The 18,789-nt window shown below is 57.5% G+C and overlaps 1 protein-coding gene across 1 annotated transcript in view; it reads right to left on the reverse strand.

The window, feature by feature from the left end:
- The window catches only part of RET (ret proto-oncogene), a 51,908-nt gene extending 36,095 nt beyond the window's left edge, over positions 1–15,813 (reverse strand). Inside the window, exon 1 of the mRNA XM_032314054.1 lies at positions 15,515–15,813. Within this exon, the coding sequence (XP_032169945.1) occupies positions 15,515–15,587 (73 nt within the window). The 5' untranslated portion in view covers positions 15,588–15,813. The remainder of the gene's footprint in view (positions 1–15,514) is intronic.
- Between the last annotated feature and the right edge of the window lie 2,976 nt (positions 15,814–18,789).

An 18,789-nucleotide genomic window follows, 5' to 3' on the forward strand; every position in this document is an offset into this window, starting at 1 on the left:
TAGTCGTCCTGCTGGGGAAAGGCCAAGAGCCTCCAGCAAGTAAAAACGTCCTAGGACTGCAACACGGAAGCTGGAATTCAGGGCTCCTATGGAAGAAAAAAATAAAAGGGCAACGGTACGTTGCAAGAATGGGGTGGGGCCAGGGCCTGCCTGCACGTGTGCGAAGGGCTGTCCCCTCCTGCAGAACCCGCGCACCGGACAGCCCCGGCTCCCGCCCCTGACGAGCGCCAGACTGCGTCGATGACAGTTTTATTATAAACCAGCAGAACCTCCTCAACAGACGATTTCCTAATGCCATCATCTTTTCTGGGAATGGGAAACAGACCCCACTGACTTCTCCCCAGGGAAGGCCCCTCCCCCTGCAGGCCAGCTGTCCCCGTGGGGGGTCCCTCCACCCCCAACAGCAGCGTTGGGCACGACCTCGCAGGACATCCGCAGCACGGCCCCGCCCCTCTGGCACAGTCACGGTTTCTCTTTGCTCCAGCAGCGTATCTGATGGACGCAAACGCGCCGTGCAGGCCACTTACACGGAGAGTGAACCCCGCAACAAACGCCCGTGGGCACACGCGGCCGACCCTGCCGGACGCTTGGCCCTGCTGCTGCCCCTCCCGGGTCCCCACTTTCTACCTCACCCCACTCACTTTGAACAGAAACCTGGGGCTTGGGTTTCTCTTGCCTTGTCTTAAATTGTTTTTTTTTACATAACCCTTCTACCTCACTCCTGGAAGGTACTTTTGCTGTATGGAGAATTCTGTGGCAAAGTTATTTTCTCTTGGTCCTTCAGAGGACTCTTCTGTTGTTGCTGCTGCTTCAGAGAACTCTGTACCCGATCTACTGCTCACTCTTTGGTATCCTCTTCTCTCTGGCTGCTGCCTGGACCTCCTGTCTTTGGTGCTCTCTCCGGCTGCACTACGATTAGCCAGCCTGTCAATCTGTGCGGGTTTCCTCCCCCTTGGGAGCCCTCTGAATGGCGAAAGCTCCTCGTTGTCTCTCCCTGTTCCCTCCAAGCAAACAGCAGCCGGTCCCACGGCACTCGTGCCCCGTGTTCGTGAGCCTCTGTGCTCACGTCTGCCGCGTTCGCCGGCCCTGACCTCATCCCCGGTGCCAGGCGCGAATCTCCATCGTCTTGCTCCAGCCCCTCCCATGTCTCCGTCCACTTAGAGGAGGACCCGGACCACCCAGCCCCGCCTGCCCCTCCCACCTGCCCGCCCCAGTCAGGGTACCAGCCACATCACTGCGGAGGCCACACGCCTCAGACTCGTCCCGAGCTCTTCCATCTTCCACCCCTTCCAGCAGAGCAAACACAGGGTGCTCTCTGCCATCCCCAGTCCAAGCCGCCACGCTCCCACACCTCCCTCACCTGCATGAAACCACACTGCTCAAGGGGCCTTCCTGAGCTCACTCTTAACCCCACAGGCCACATGTACAGAACCAGCAGGGTCACTCGGACCACTTCACCCTCTGCCTGAAGCCCTGTATTAGCTGCCCACTGCTTGCAGAATAAAACACAGCTCCTCACTAGGGGTGAGGGCCCAAATGCCCTCCCCCCAGCTCACCTCCTTCCCACTCTCTTGGGCACCCACATTCCAGGCACATCACCCAACTCACCACTATGAGCTGAAAGAACAGACATCATAGTGAGTGGCCCAATGAAGGCAACAGTGAAGGAACAAATCAATAAACACATGGTTTCATGGAGTGTGTGTGTGGGGGGGCGCACTGGAGACTTTGGGAAATGGTCCAAATTTGGGATGGGGGTGTGGAGCTAAGATTCTCTGGTTTGGTCTGATGGGCACTGAGAGCCGCAGGTGGAGAACCAGCAGTAGAATGAGCCAGAAGAGCCACATGGATGCCCCTCCTGTGCTCACAAGCCTCGTGAGGGACACGTGGGCTCCTCTAGGGCACGAGGCATCTCAGTGAGGCCGGGGGTGGGTGCTGAACAAACAGCCCCAGGCTGAGAACAAAACCCTGGATCCCTGCTCAGGAAGTGACCTACTGGTGACGAAGATGGAGATGTGGTCAGAATGTGTGTGCTCACTTACACACATACACATGCGCGTGCGTGCAGGGTCTCCCTGCCATCGCTACTCTCTGTCTCAGTGGGAGGCTCTGCTTTTATAAGGGATTATAATGCATCTGCTTTTAGGAAGAAAGTAGAGCTCAAATTGGTAAATCAAACTTCTTAACAGATTTAGGGGGGAGGCATAAAAGGGAAGCCCAGTTTTCAAAATTAAGTGTGGTAAAACACACATACAATTCACCATCTTAATTATTTTAATGTCCCAACAAGGACGTCAGTCACTGTGATCTCAGCAGTGCCCCCTCAGTTCCAGTCCTCCATTGCTTCTCCCCTAAGTGCTGCCAGCAGCCCACGGTGGGTGGCCTGTGCCACTAATGCCCACGAGGCAGAGTGGCCTTCCTGGTATGGGCTGGGCACACGGCAAGGGCCAGCTGAATAGGCCCACACACAGGGAGGAGCAAGTGGGCACCCTGGCCCACACTGGGGCCCTCAGCTTCCCGTAACAAGATCCGGGGCTCTCCATGTTCTGGAAGGTTGTGTCCAGCACAGAACCCAGGGCTCCTGCCTGCCTGTCTGGCCCAGGGCTTCACACACAGCTCAGCTCTCAGGGCCCACCACCATCCCTCCCGCCTCAGTCCTCACTGTGTGGTTCACGGTGGGGAAGGGCAAGGGACCCAATGTGGGTGCAGCATCCCCCCAGACAGCTGTCCTCTTGGGCCTTGGCTGGGAAATGTGGCTGGCACCTTGGGAGAGCAGCCAGATGGAGAAAGAGAGAACTGGGGGCTAGCCCCTGCCCCAGAGATGCCACTCTGCACACACAGGCACACCCCAATGGGAAACAGATGCAGAGGTTCACCTCTCATATGCATGGTCGAAAAGCAGTCAGCCCCCAGGTCTCCTGTCACTGGGCCACATCACTCAGGGAGCCCCCTGAGAGCGTGGAAAAGGGGTCTGGGCGTGGTTGGGGTTTGGGGGAGTGAGGTCATGACTGAGCTCTACAGCCCAGGCAGCGAGGAGCCAGGGGCCTGCGCTCGCCCTCTGCTCACAGGCCCCAGCCTTCTGCTCTGAGGGGTCCGGGCCCCAGGCTGCACCCTGCTTGCACCCGAACCACCGCCCACATGTCCACACCCGTCCAGGCCAGCTGCAGTGGCCTGAGATGATGGACGCTCCTGCTCAAATGTGATTTCCCAGCTGCCGCTAAGCTAATCACCAGCCTCACGGGCAGTTCCTTCCGGCTTCTATGCAAAGGAAACTGCCAATTAGGTTACAATTAATTTCTTACCCAGGGCAAGGCCTGGCTAGAAAAAGACCGGCCACCCAAGTGGCCTGCCGATGACTGTTTGCGGGTCACCAGGCCCCTGTGTCTCCAGCACTCTCATGCCCCAAGGCCCCAGCTGACTTTGGTCGCGCTGGCCCCGGCCTGGGGATGACCGGCCAGGACATTACCGGCTTGGACCCTGTGTGCCTCTGCTGGGAGAACTGTCCCTCATGCACCCAGACTTAACAAATATGACTCAGACTTAAACAAATATGTCACCCCACCAAACCTGAGCTCCCTGAACACAGAGGGTCCTGCCCATTTTTGTCCACCACCACCCCTGCCCTGCCCCAGCACTTTTTATGCAACATTTTTAAAAAAAAGATTTTATTTATTTATTTGACAGAGATCATAAGTAGGCAGAGAGGCAGGCAGAGAGACAGAGGAGGAAGCAGGCTCCCTGCTGAGCAGATAGCCTGATGCAGGGTTTGATCCCAGGACCCTGGGATCATGACCTGAGCCGAAGGCAGGCGCTTAACTGACTGAGCCAACCAGGAGCCCCTCTTTGTGCAACATTAACAGGCCAAGTGTCTACAGTGCATTTTCTGTGAGAGGCTCTGTTCTAAAGCACTTCACATGCATTGTTCACTTATTAACACAACTGCCAGAAGTAGGGCTGGTTATGGTGCCTATCTTGCAGAGGGGGAAACTGAAGCAGAAAGAAGCTAAGCACCTTGCCCAAGGCCACTCAGACAGTGAGCCAGGACTTAAGCTGAGGGTCCTGTCTGGGGTTGTATGTGTGGCCACCAAGTTCTCCTGCTCAGTGCCGGCTGTGCACACAAGTGCAGATAAGCCAGCGCCCTGGGCCCTGGGACTCTGGGCCACCCACCCACCTGCTTGCAGACCAGGCTGAAAATGCCATCATAGATACCCATCCATACCTCCCTTAGCCTCTTCTAAAAAAGCAGGTGCCCCTAGAAGTCTCCTGGTATAAACACTGTTAACATTTCAGTGAAATGGGGTGAAGCCCAGGTATGTGTGACTGGCAGGCAGTCTGCTCAGCCAGTATCTGTCTGCCAGGGACAGACACAGTAATGGTTTCTGCGTGCAGACGAAGTACCTGGCAGGTGCTCACCAATGCTAGGGGCCTGACATGTCTATCTCAGCTGGACACATAAGTGAGCCTCGAGGGATCCTTCCCTCCATCCCACTGGATCCTATTATAACTAAATACTCAAAAAGGTGGAACCAGCGGGCTCCAGCTCTGCATGGGGATAGTGATCCATGACTTGTAGGGGAGGAGTCAGGAAGGTAACGTCTACATGGGGTGACTGGGACAGAGGCACCCCCATGAGCCAGCAGCAGCCTGTCAGTCAGACAAGGGCCTACTAGGACTGCTCTAGCTTGATGGGGGGGCTGGAAGGCTGTCCTGTGGTCTGGATGTGCTTCCTTGTCAAGTCTGAGAAGACCAGAAGGGGCCCTGTCAAAGGAAGGCCCTTTTCCCAGGGGCTCTGGGAAGAGGCCTGCCTCATGCCTCCAGTACACACTCCTTTCTATGTGTGGCAGGTTTGGGATGTCACAGTGCTGCTGCTGGGAGCCCCCCCCCCCGCTCCCTCCCTGCAGCTTGGGACCTGTTGCCCCCTCCCCTCCCTACTCCCCACTAAAAGCAAGGGTAGGTGCGATCAGGTGAACAGCAGAGGGGACCCCCTGCAGGGCCACCACACCCCCTGGACCAGAGTCTGGGTTCTCTCTGGAGATGGTGGGGGGTTGCCTCAAAGAAGGCCTAAGGGTCTGCTCTGCTGGGAGGGTGGAAGGAAGGGAGCTGGGGAAGCCTCTGACAGAGGCGGTTTCAGCACAGCATGGGCCTGTGGCCAGACAAGCTGGCAGGTCCTGAGGGCCCACTGCACACCGAGGGCTTTCCCCATCTATATGGTTTCCCCATGTATAAAATGACAAGGTTCCACCTGAGGCTAAGGCTCCTTTTCATTCTGATTCCCCTACAAGTCTATGTGATGTCTGTGCAGAAGCAGTCACAGAATGAACTTTCTGAGCAGGGACAAGTGGCAGGATGGTGGGCATGATGGAAACCGGGGTGGTCTCAGGGAGTGGGGCGTGGGCCATGGGATGCAACGAGATTACAATCACAGGTGCCTTCCTAGACCACCAATGATAAGGCAAAAAGACATGACCTAGGTCCAAAGGAGAGTCTTAGGGCAACACAAGGAAACAGAAAGACAAGGGCAGAGCTGGGCCCAAGCTCACACTCCTTCACTGCCTCTCTGTGTGACTGGCTGGGAACCAGGACAGAAATGCCTCCTTGGAATCATGGCTGGGACAAGCCAGGTGCAGAGCACCCACTGACGGAAGCCAGTTCTCTGTTCTCCCTCCTCCATTCTCCTCCCCCTTCTTATGGAACCAGAGCAGTCTGGGGCCCACAGAGCCTTCCAGCTACTCCTCAGTCACGGCCTGCCCACCCCCATGCCTCTGCCCAGCACTCCTGTAGCTTCTGGATACAAGGGTGAGCAATGCTTCAGTGCACACTGCTGTCCCAGGAAAATGGCTTCAAGGGACTAGCAGCATGACATCACACAGCCACAATTACGATAATCAACTTACACCAGATCTGCCTGGCTATTTTTAGAGTCAGGACTGAGGTTTAGCAAGACAGGGCGGCCCTGGGTCCTCCTGTTGCTGAGTCCTGCCTTGTCAGGTGGGCTGGGTGGGTTGCTGGTTCCTGGCACCCCTCCTTTCCCTGGTCCTTCACAAGGTGACCCCCGGGCACGGGCATCTCACACACGAGTTGTGACACCATTGCTTCTGGGGCATTCACGCTTCACATGGCCTCAGGGTCCAGGTCTTTGGAGAAGGTCCTCAGGGTCCCAGTGGGGTTATGGTGACTCAGCCTCCCCCACTGAATATCTGATGAACCCATGTCCTCCTCAAAAGAGACCTAGGGGCTCAAACACTGTCAGAAATGTCACAGACACGGTGAAATGTTAATGACACAAAACAGCTTCTCAGCAATACCTGGTGGAGGTTTGAAAAAGCAAGGTAAGCCCAACAACAAAAAGACACCCCACCCAATTAAAACATGGGTGAAGGACCTGAAGAGATGATTTCTTCAAAGAAGATGCAAATGGCCAATGAGCACATGAAAGATGTTCAACCTCACTAATCATTAGGAGAACACAAATCAAAAGTACAATGAGATACCACATTGTACCACATACTCTGGCTATAATTAAAAGAAAGCAAAATAAAAACCCAGAAAATAACAAGTGCTGTCAAGGATGTGGCAAAATCAGAGCTCTCACACACTGCTGGTGGGAATGTAAAATAGTGCAGCTGCTGTGTAAAACAATTTGGCAATTCCTCAAAAAATGAAACAGAATTATCAGATGACCCAGCAATTCCACTCCTAGGTATGTATCTAAGAAGACTGAAACCAGGGACTCAGATATTTGCCCATGAATGTTCATAACAGCTTTAGTCACAACAGCTAAAAGGTGGAAACAATCTTAATGTCCATCAGTAGTTGAATGGATAAATAAATCTGATATTTACATCCAAAGGAGTATCACCCTCACAAGGAAATGAAATATGGATGTGTGCCACAATGTGCATGCACTTTGAAAACACGACGCTAAGAGAAAGACGCCAGATAAAAAGGTCCATTTATATGAAACATCCAGAGAGGACGAACCTGTAGAGACGGGATGCAGAGCAGTGGTTACCAGGGACTGGGGGTGGGGGCGCTTAGGGGGGCAACGTCTAGGGGCTAAGAGCTCCCTTTTGTGGTGGTGAAAATGTTCAACACAGCAGAAATACTGAGGCAACACTGTGAAAGCACTAAATGCTACTGAATCGTTCAGTTACCATGGCTGATTTCACGTTGTGTGAATTTTACCTCCCCACAAAAAAGCAAACTGTAATTATCCACCATCCCTCCTTCCCCAGTGCCTGAGCCCAACGCAGGCCCTGGCTGTGCTGACCAGGAGAGCCGACATCAAAGAGGTGGGGCTCAAGGGTGTGAATCTGGAGAGGGGGTCCCCAAGGGTGTCCCCGGGTGCCCCGGCATGTGCCCTCCGACCCATCACACTCTCCTTTGTACTCGGGGATTCTCCTGAGGAGGGAAGGGCCACGCAACGGGACTCCAGCCCGCAGAACTTGGGCAGAGTGCCGGGGGCCCCTCCAGGCCTGGCTCCGTGCCCCTCCCTGAGCACGTGGCTGGGCATGGAGTGCCTGGCAGGGGCACGGTCAGCAGGAGACACAAGGACCGTGTTGAGTCACTGAGACTACGGGAGCTTCCGTTACCAAGTACATCCTCACCTGCCCTCAAAGATAGGAGTGGGTGGGAGCCACTCACAAGGCTCTCACTCAAGACCCTTCAAGGTTCTGTGGAGTCATGTCTGTGGTCCCTCTGGATGAGTAGCCTGTGAAGACCACCCTCGGGGCTGCCTACCTGACCAGGCGCGACCCTCGGGGGGCAAAGCGGGTCCCTGCAGCGCTAAGTGCATGTTAACCCTGCTTCCGCCAGGGAGAAGGAGGAGGGCGGCGACTCCAGGGCTAAGTGGCTGCTGGAACAGTGCCCTGCGCCCCGACTCTACCCTTTCTCCTCCCCAGAAAGGAGAGAAAGCAGCAGATGCCCCACGGCCAATGTCAGAAGGGCAGGATGGGGGAGCAGGCAAGGAGGAAACCTGCACCCACCCAGGACCAGCTCTAGCTCTTTCACTATTTCTGTGTCTTTGCTTATTTCACTGGCAAGAGGAATTTAAGGAACCAACTCATGAAACTCTCAGATGGCTGCCGTCACTCTGCATACCTCCGAGTCAACCCCCGCAACACACCCTACCCTCAGGTCCTGGCACAGAGAGACCACATTTTCCCCAGCATTTGCTAGGCTACTAATTAAATTTTAGGAAATTGCATTTTTTCTTTTCCCCTTTCAAAAAGAGTGAGAATCACTGGAATCTGCTGGTGATCATATAGACACCTAAGAGGCGCAAGCTTTGAGGGTCATTATCCTGCTGGGGGCTTTCTGATTTATTTTGGCAGCAGAGACCTGTCTCCCATCAGAGAGCAGGTCAGGCTGGTGCTTGGGGCTGGGCCAGAGCTTTGACTCCCCTGTGCCCCCGGCACTGGGCTGTGCTGCCTTCTAAGCACTTCTTGGAGGCCTGGGCCCTGCAGAACCTAGACATCAGCGCCCCTATGTGACAATGGCCCAAGATGGCAATGAGGGGCAGCTGCCAGCGCCTGAATTTGAGAGGGGGGCTGGGGCCCCAGGACCTGGGCTACAGGGACACAGACATCTCCCCCGAGCTGGGCCTGGAACGGGGCCCTGCCTGTCACAGTACCCCAGGCTTGCCCCCCACCCCCCACTGTGAGACTGTCATGGACAAGTCGAGCGGGCCAGCCCACAGGTACACAGGTGACTTTCCTGCGGGGGTGCCTGGGCTGCTGTACTTTGTGGAGCCACTCACAGGGCAAAAAGCAAACAGAGGTGTTTGTTTGGGGCTGGACACCTGCTCTCCTTGGGGAACCAGGTGGTGCCTGAACAAGGTCCTGTTGGCATCGCCCACCCCACAACCTCATTTTCTAGGGGTGTTGGCTCCAAGGGGAGAGGCATACCGCTGCCTCCTCTTGTCTACCATCTCCTTGCCTAGAGTCTCAGACAGAACAGTGCAGGGCCCACTGGCTTCAGGGCTCCAGCCTTGGGGACAACCACAGAGCTGGAAGCCTGAGCCTGCGGGGAGCCCAGGCCTCGTCTGGTCCCAGAGCTGAGGAAAGGTGGGCAGCAGGAAGACTAGAACGGGGAGGGAGGGCAGGAAGGCCCAGTCTACAGGTGTCCTGGAGCGTTGGCCCAAAGACAGCGTCACCTGCTAAGGTTTTCCGACATGAGGTGGGGTCCTGCCTCTGAAGTCACAGCCTCCCTTAAACCCCCAAACACCAGCCTGGATTGCCACTCTGGGGTGGTGAAGGGAAAGCCAGGTGGGCTCTGGGAGGCCTGGGCATTCCTAGCCCTACAAGCATCCCGGGAGCACCCTCCCCAGGCCAGAGGGCCTTCCTGGGTTGGCCTCTCTGAGTTGCACTGATGCCCCAGTTTTCCAGGAGCATCACCCCATAGAGCACGGAAGAGAGCCCTCCGAGACCTACAGGAGGCTGAGGAGAGGGAGCAAGGGAACAGGAGGGAGATGGGCAGGGGGACTGGGGGACCCCCGGCTGCCATCACCACATTGAAGCCCACAGCCAGGAGGGTCACTTGCCTGCCTGGCTGCCCAAGGCCCTCTCCTACCCCGCCCCTTAGCCTGCCTCTTGCTGAGCACCTCCTCGGAAATCACACCCGTGCATTTGGGAGAAGTGATGGCTTAGTGCTTCTTTTACTGCCTGACCCTCCCTGCACAGTGACAGTTCTGAGGTCAGAGGGCCCTTCTGTTGTCTCCCGAGGGCATCTCCTGCCCTGGAGAAGCTCCCTAGGTAGCAGATGGTCCCCTGGGGAGTACTTGTGGATCTTTATTACTGTTATGGTTACTATTAAATCACTCACTCAGAGAAACAATTGCATAAATGAGGAGGAGGACAGAGAGGGGAGAAGAACGTGGGGAACAGGAAAACACAGGTAGGAGGAGGACACAGTGGGGGAAGGATATGGGGAGGAGGGCATGGGGAAGAGGAGGACCCGGGAGGAGGAGGACATGGAGAGAAGGACATGGGAGGAGGAGGACATGGAGAGAAGGACATGGGGAGGAGGAGGACATAGGGAGGAGGACCCTGGGAGGAGGAGGACATGGAGAGAAGGACATGGGGAGGAGGAGGACATGGAGAGAAGGACATGGGGAGGAGGAGGACATGGAGAGAAGGACATGGGAGGAGGAGGACATAGGGAGGAGGACCCTGGGAGGAGGAGGACACGGAGAGAAGGACATGGGGAGGAGGAGGACATGGAGAGAAGGACATGGGGAGGAGGAGGACATAGGGAGGAGGACATGGGGAGGAGGAGGACATGGAGAGAAGGACATGGGGGGGAGGAGGACATGGAGAGAAGGACATGGGAGGAGGAGGACATAGGGAGGAGGACCCTGGGAGGAGGAGGACATGGAGAGAAGGACATGGGGAGGAGGAGGACATAGGGAGGAGGACATGGGGAGGAGGAGGACATAGGGAGGAGGACAACAGTGCTGGGGAGAAGCGGAAGACATGGGGAGGAGGGACTGGGAGGAAGAGGAGGAGATGGAAGGAGGAAGACATGGGGTGGAGGGGGAGAACATGGGAGAAAGAGGAAGACAGGGAGAGAAGGAAGAGAACGTGGGGAAGAGGAAGACGTGGGGAGGAGAAGGACCTAAGAAGGGGAGGACACGGGGAGGAGGACAGTGGGTAGAGGAGGACACAAGAAGGAGGAGGTTACCAAGAGGAAGAGGACACAGGGAGGAGAAGGACATAGGGAAGGGAGGACACGGGGAGAAGGAAGAGGGCGTGGGGACGTAAGCTTAGGTCAGGAGCCCCTGAACTACCCTCCCAGCAGGGAGTGGCCTCCTCCACACCCACAGGACAGGGAGGACGTTCCACAGTAGAAAAGTAGCTGCTTCCACAGGGTGGACGGAAGCACTGCTTGGGAGGGTAGGGCAGTGCCTCCCCAACTCTGCCTTTCTTCCTGGGTCCCTGGTGGGGCGCTTTCTTCTCTCAGGCTTCCCCAGGGCCCTGGGAAGGAGGGCCCTGTCCTGGAGAAGGAGACACATTTGCACTCACGGCCCCTGAAGCCCAGCCCCCACCCCACCCCACCCCACCCCACCCCACCCCACCCCACCCCAGCACAGTAGCTTCTACCAGGTGCTGGGTCCCCACGCAGAGCCTACACCCTCAAACAGATCTCCTCCTGCCTCACAAGAGCACACACACCCCTGTCCTAGGTCCAGCTATGCCAGGGCCATGCCAGGGGGCGGTCTCCAAAACAGTAAGACTCCCAAACATCGGCTAAAGCAATGGTCTGACCTGAGAAATCAGCCATGACCCAGGAGAGCTGCTGTTTCAAGCACAGCGCACACTTCACTCCTGTAGCTGGGCCGGGCTGGAACTCTGAGCAGGTGCGGGAGAGGGCTCAGGGCTACCTTCCCTTTCCAGGATCCCTCCTCAGCCCCATCCCTGGTCCCCACCACCTCTGGCCTGGAGAAGGCACTTGAGGAAAGCCAGAGGCCTGGGGGTGGGGAGTCTTCTCCACAGGCTGTAGTCCACAGGCTACGTGGGGCACGGTTTCCTCACCTATGAAATGGGAAACCAAGGTCATGTCCCTTAGGGTTCTGGGAGGTTACAGGAAGCTAGTTGACAGGAGGTGCTCAGCAAGGGATGAGCAGGCTATGAGTTCCCTGGGGTAGCTGCTGCTGACATCAGCTTTGTCCAGCTAAGACCAGAGGACAGAGGAGTCCTCTCTCAGGTCACAGAGGGGTAAGGCCTCAGGGGAGGTGGTAGCTTCCGGGCCCTCTATATCCCTTGGCACCTTGGGCTCCATTTTAACAGATACCATGATTTTTAATTAGTTTTCTCTTCCCCTGGCTAAAAGGCCATTAGCTCCCCATTAGGTGAATGCATCCCATTTTGTTCACACCACCAAGGAAACAGTGATTTACTTAGCTATCCTTAAAGCAATTCTGCAGAATAAAGGCAATTTAGCAATGGGCTCAATAAACTTTCCCATTTGTTCTCTGTTTGCAGGCTCCACCCTTAGGAGCCCACCAGCCAGCCCATCCCCTGTAGCCTTGGTTGGGCTAGACTCTGTTGGGGCCCCCAGAGGTCGGAGGGGCTTAGCAGGGATGCAGGCTAGGGTAGAGGAGAAAGAGGGCAAGGCCCAGGTAAGCTGGCGAAGCAGGACTTGTTTTCTACCAGTCCGTGGCAAAAGAGAGGGAGGGGCCCAAAGAAAATAAGAAGTAGGTGAGGCAGCCTTCCCAGCAGAGGCGGCTCTGACATCTGGTCCAGGCATAAGTGGCCTGCCCAGGCCACACTGCAGAGGCCTGGGCCAGGCATCCCGGAGAGGGAGCCTGCCAAGTCATGGCAAGTCTTCCCTTCTTTGGTGCTGGGGAGTGAAAGTCCCAGAGGTCTGCAGGGAGAGAGGGAAGGTCCTTCCTTGAAGCCACAGGTGCTAAGCAAAATGGGACCCAAGAAGCCAGACCAGGAAGACAAGAGACTCGAGGCCTGCTGAGGGACTGTGGGAGTCAGGGAGATGGTGCTGGGTGAGGTGTCAGCCTGGCAGGGCCCAAGAGCTGGGACTCAAATTGCTGAGGGGCTATATCTGTGTTGAGCAACAAAGTGCTAGAAACTCTGCTAAGAATAAGTCTTAGATGGACGTTTCCCAGGTTCTAGGATTCCCTGGGACCATTGGGCCATGTCCATGAGTGTATGAGGGGGTGGATATGTGTGAGTGGCAGGGAAAGGGGCTGGGTTCCCTGGGGGAGGGTGGAGTATGGGGGGGCAGTCGGGTCGAGCCTCATTCACTAGGGGGTGTGTGTGTGGCCATGGGGGTCATGATTACATATCCTTGAGCAGGGGCAGGAGTGTGTCTTGTGAAGACCAGCTATGAGTATGAGTGAGTGTGTGTGTGCATGTGTGTGTGTGAGAGAGAAAGAGATCCTGTGTGTGTGTGTATGAGAGTGAGACAGAGACCCTGTGTGTGTGTGTGTGAGAGAGAGACCTTGTGTATGAGATAGAGATACTATGTGTGTTTGTGAGAGAGAGAGAGAGAGAGAGAGAGAGGAGATCCAGTATGTGGAGAGGGAGAGAGACCCTGTGTGTGTGTGTGTGAGAGAGAGAGAAAGGCGGGGGAAGACCCTGTGTGTGTGGGAGAGAGAGGGAGAGGGAGAGATACTGTGTGTGAGAGATTCTGTGTGTGTGTGTGTGTGTGTGAGAGAGAGAGAGAGAGAGAGACCCTGTGTGTGTGTGTGTGCGAGCACGCGCTCATGTGCAAGCTTGCAACCACACATGGATGCCATGATGTGGGAGAAGAGTCTGTGTCAGTACCTTTTTCTGAAGGTGTATGTGGTCACACACTACGACAGTGTGCACACATGGAGGGGGACCAAGCTGCAGGCATCTGTTTATGTCCCATGGCCTTGCTCTAGACATCCCTGTCCCCCCTTCCTGGCCAGCTCTGAGGTAGCAGGGCTCTTTCCTCTGCGCGCTGGTCTAGGCCCCTGCCTCTTCGTCTGGGTCGCCTCTCTACTCCCCTCCTGCCAGTCCCCCAGCACAGAAGAGAGCCTCCTGCCTTGGGGGAATTGTCTGGCCAATCAGGGGACAGTCTCATCCTCTAGAGACTCAGAGCATCCTCAGGGCAACAGGCCTGGCCACCGGAGCACTGCATCCACAAGAGGGCGCCCAGAGGCTGAGCTGCTCTCGGCCTGGGTGGGTCCTGGAGCCGCCGCAGGGCTCACCAGTGATGGCCTGGTTCGGCTCAAGGAGAGGCAGGCTCATCCGCTCCTCCGCTGCTGCTCCAAGCGAAGGATGCCCCTGTGCCTCTCCCAGGGCCCCAGCTGTGTCCTCCTGGGGGCTGCAGGGCCATTTCCCCACTCTCAGCACCCACCAATCATGGTTTCTTGGTTATCCCAAGGGAAGGGTGGGCGGGGTGGGATGCCCGCCTTCTCTGCTCGGAGAGCCTGTCTTTGGCCACCAAATTCTGTGGGCCAGGGCTGTGAAAAAGCCACCTGCATTCAGGCCAAGTGCCACAGGCTGACCCTTGCAGCCTGGGCTCCAAAGTCTAGCCTTTAAAGCCTTCCAGGCACCCCAACTTGGCTAGTGGCTGTGGGAGAGCATGGGGAAAGCCTCTGCAGGCAGCGGGGCTGGCACACGCTGCCCAGGCAGCACTAGCTTCCGGCTCACACCTAACTACACACCCACAACTACAAAGTTACAACTCAGAGTTATAAGAGATCTTCAGAACATTCAGCTTGTGTTTACCTCTGTCCTGACTGCAGCCTCCTTGGGGTCTTCCCCCATGCAGCCCAGTGACCCCAGAGTTCTCCTTCCGGAAACAGACTCCCTCCCCCTCATTCCTCCTCAGGGCAAGGGAAGGACTTCTCCCCTGCCTTCCCCATGATGGGCTGGAAACCCATTCTGGCTTCAGTATCTTTCCAGGGAAACCCAGGATTCAGCCACACAAATGAAGCCTTTGGGGCCAGTCTGTGAACCCAGAATCTGCAAGACCAGAGGCTAGAGGCAGGGGACCACTGCTTCTCCTGTTCCCAAAGGCCACAGGGAGAGAAGGCCCTTTGTAAGCAGTGCGAGAGGGCAGCTTTCCCTGTCGGAGAGAAACTTGGTGCATGCTGAAGTAGGAGATCAAGTCAGGGCCGGTTCAAAAAAACTAAAAGGCATGGCCAACGGGTCAAAGATTCTGTGGCCTTAGGCTTCATTCTGTCCGAGTTTGGGGCGGGGGTGGTGACCAGCCTTTGCAAGGCCACAGCCAATCTTCCCAGCACCGACGCTGGCCGAAAGGCGGCACATAGCCCTGCCCCACCGAGGGACAGTCAAAAGCGCTTGGCCAAGAGCGGTTTCCTGGTCGCAAAGGCCTCGGGTAGCCTGGCGCACGACTCGAAAGCTCCCTGTTGGAACTCTGGCCGCGGCGGGCCCTCCCCCGGCTGCGCTGGGCCAGTCTGAACGGGCCCTCGAGGGCAGCCTCCCAGAAACCACGGGCTTTTCGGCTTTTTAAAGCCTAGGGTGGTAAAAGCGCACGAGGGAAAAGCAACCTTTTATAAAACAGCAGGTGCCCTTCGCACCCCTGGGCGGGCCAGGGAATTCGAGCTGGAGGAGGAATACACCGACGTGGAACGAGGAAAGGAAACCAAGTTGGAACAATCTGCAGAGACAGAGCTGCCCGCTCAAGTCGCGGGCTTCCTCGGGCTACACCACCCGGCCTCCCCGACCTGCGCCGAAACGGCAGCAAGGTCCGTCCGGTTCGCTCCAGGACGCGGGCGCGAGGCGCGACCAGGCTGGGACGCACCGCTGCGACTCAGGCCCTGGGCACCGACCCCGGCCGCTCGGCCCACGACCCGTTCCGGCGAGAGACCCGCCCAGTCCGGGCCTCGAAGCGCCGGGTCTGCCGCCCCACCTCGCTCCCGGCTCAGCCCGGGCAGCGGGCAACTGCGCAGCCGGCTGCCCGCAGCCAAGAGAAAGGCGTTTCCGAGCGCGTCCGCTCCGCCGCCCGGCGCCAGGCGCCAACTTCGCCCCGGTCTCTACGGGCACCGGCCCCCGGCAGGACTCACCTTCGCCGAACAGCGGCAGCAGCAGCAGCAACCGCAGCCCCGCGGCGCCGGCCGTCGCCGTCGCCTTCGCCATGGCCCGTGCGCGCCGGGGCCGCGGCAAGAGGGCTGCTGGCTGGGGCCCGGGTCTCGGCGGCGGGATGCGGTGCTTAGCCTGGCCGCCCCATGCCCGCCCAGGACGCGGGGGACGCGGGGGACACTGGGGGCGCAGAGCGTCGGGGCGCCGACTCCGGCTGCTCTCCACTGCTGCGCGCCTGGCTCTGGTCGCGGGACTGAGGCGGGGCGCGCGCGGGCTGCGCCGCCGGAGCGGGCAGGGGCGGGGCGGGGCGGTAAGGGGGGCGTGCCGGGGGCGTGCCGGGCGGGGCCAGGGTGCGGGCGGGGTGCGGGGGTAAGGGCGGGGCTCGGGGTACCCGCCTTGGTTTGGGGGTGCTGGTGCGGATCCCGCCTCGCTCAGAGAGTAGACTGGTGCTGGTCGCGGGACGCCGGTGGGGCCGCGTGCGAGTAGCAGCGAGGTGCAGGACGCGGGTTGCGGGGCTGCCACCCGCAGCCCCAGTTCGCGCACCCCCAGCTCGCCCAGCCACTCTTCCTCAGCCTGTGCGTCCGCTCTCGGTCCCGGCGCGTCGCCCTTTCCGTCTGCCCCGTGAGGGCTGGGAAACCACGCAGGGCTGCCGGGTCTGGGCCGACAGGCGAGGGGTGCGCCCCAGCGGACCGGGAGGCTAGGCGGGCGCCCCGCCTCCAGGCTCTCGGCGCGGGTCGCATCTTCCGCCATTTCTCAGAGGAGGGGAGACGCGGTGGGAGCGTGGCCTCTCCTGGGGCCCAAGGCCGGAGGAGGGAAGAGCCTGGGCAAGGGAAGGGGAGTCTGAGCGCTTCCTGCGCACTCCAGGAGCGAGCCTGGCATGTGGCTGGCAATGTCCGCGGCCGCGCTGAGAGACAGAGTGACATCTCCTGAGGCCAGTTTGTGATCCCCCTCACTTTAGGACCGGCCCAGCCGATGGGAGCAGGACACTGGCTCAGGCCTTCAAGGAGGCCTGGCACTGGCAACCTAATGGGGTGCTTGGACGGTGAGCGTCCTCCATTCCCAAAAGGAAAGCTCTTAGTAGGTGGACTGAGTAGGAGAGCAACTAGCTGGAACTCCAAATAATGTAATTTTTTGCCCAAATAAGTGATGCCAATAAACACATCCAATCCAATAAAGGGGGAAACTGAGACTCCGGGCCCCTAACATAGGGGAACCTGGGGTGAGGTTGGAGTTGGAGTTGAGTCTAGGTCTCTGTGAGAAGAGGCAAACGTTCTCTCCCATCCCTAGCTGTCTTTTGAGGTCTGGCCTCCACTTAGGTGAGGAGGAATAGAAGCCCATGGAGCCCTGGGGTGGGAGGGTCCAGCACAGGAGGCCTGGGGTGCCCCTCCTTCAGCGTCTCTTTTTCCAGCGGTGCAGAGCCCCGCCCTCTTCAGGGCTGAATAAGAGATGAGCACATCCCTCTGCAGATATGAAGTCAAAGTGAAGTCACCCTGGTAGGCAGGAGAAGCTGCCAAGACAGAAGCTGGCTGGGGGTTCTGCCAGCGGAGATGTCCAGAGCAGGCCTGCTGGCGGGAGGCCAGGGCACAGCGCTGCCAGCTCAGGAGAGCCACCCTGCGGCCACCAGACCTCGTGCTGCTTGCCAGACACCACCAGGGCCCCGGCCCTTGGATTTATGAGGCTGGAGTTTGCCATGGGAGGGCTTCCTTGGGTGCAGACAAGCCCTACTTTCTGGTGCTAATAAGGCTGTATCCTCGGGCCTCTTCTCAGGGAACAGACATGAGTGGGAAGGAAGGGGCTGAGGGGGACTTCTTCACTGCAAATCTCCCATGGCAGGACAAAAGGAAGAGGGGTGGCCTGGCCCATTCTTCCGACCAGCCTCATCCCCACACCTCTCAGGGACCACCCTGGCCAAGCTGTGGCTGACACTGGACAGGCTGGATGTGCTCTGTGTGGCCATCTCGAGAACTGAGGCTGTGGTCCTGCCTAGACCCCCTCAGGCCCTTCCACCCTCTTTCCAGCACCACCTTTGAGGGTTTTGAGTGGACACCTGACATCATGGTAGGGGCGTTGCCCTCTTCTTAGAAGAAAAGTTCTGGGAGGCTTCACATGTATACCTCTGACACATGTGCACATGCACACATGTACATGTGGGTATGTGCCTATGTTCACAGACATGGACATTCCTACCTCTTCCACTGCATGCCCAGGGACCTGACCAAAGTGGCATCCAGTAGAGGGCAGAGGTGAAGACTTGGCCTTGCACACCTGAGAACTGCAGGGAGGGGAGTGACTCAGTCCTGTGGGGGCTTGGGCATTGGCTCACGCTCGCTAACATCAGAGCAGCAGGAGGGATCTTCCTCACTCCGCAGAGAGGAAATAGATATGGCCTCCCTGAGTTCCCACAAGAGGAGGTCAGAGGCCAAGCTAGGGTAGAATTCAAATATGTCAGGTTGCTATCCTCAGGAAGTTCTTCTCACTTCTCTGTCCCAGGGCAGCCCTGGGACATTTGCCTGGAAGAGTCTGCTGGAGGTTCCTGCTCCCTGTCTTGGCTTCTCCTAGTCATCTCTCTGTCAGCCTCAGTTTTCCTAACTGTAAGCATCCCCCTCTCAGAAGGAAGAGTGAGTACATATGAGGAGTACATATGAGGATAGAAACTCAGTTCCACACACACAGTAGGTGCTCAATAAATCATGGCCATCATCTTGCCCAGGTTTAGGAGTTGTTCTTAGTATCCTTGCCCTGACAGACCACAGTGTTGATGGATGTGCGCTCCCACAGGCACTGAGAGGCTCTCTGGGATGTGGGGAGCAGGTGCATTACAGTGTCGTCAGTGCTCCCCACTGCTGCCCACAGACCCCCTTGGAGTATCACCAGAGCACCTTCCATCAATACACAGATCTGGGCACCTGGGTGGCTCAGTTGTTAGGGGCTGCCTTTGGCTCGGGTCATGATCCCAGGGTCCTGGGATCGAGCCTGCTCGGGCTCCCTGCTCAGCGGGAAGCCTGCTTCTCCCTCTCCTCCTCCCCCTGCTTGTGTTCCCTCTCTCTCTGTGTTTCTCTCTGTCAAATAAATAAATAAATAAAATCTTTAAAAACAAACAAACAAGTGAAAAACATAGCTCCCCAAGTGCCCCAAGAGATTCAGACATGAGATTCTGCTTTGAAGTGAGTCAGACCTGAGTTTGTATTTTGCCACTTACAGCCATGCCATAATACTGCACAAATCACCCTACCCCTCTGAACCTCAGTTTTGTCATGTG

Source organism: Mustela erminea, chromosome 14 (genome assembly GCF_009829155.1).
Source record: "Mustela erminea isolate mMusErm1 chromosome 14, mMusErm1.Pri, whole genome shotgun sequence".
In the NCBI taxonomy this organism is placed as follows: Eukaryota; Metazoa; Chordata; class Mammalia; order Carnivora; family Mustelidae; genus Mustela; species Mustela erminea.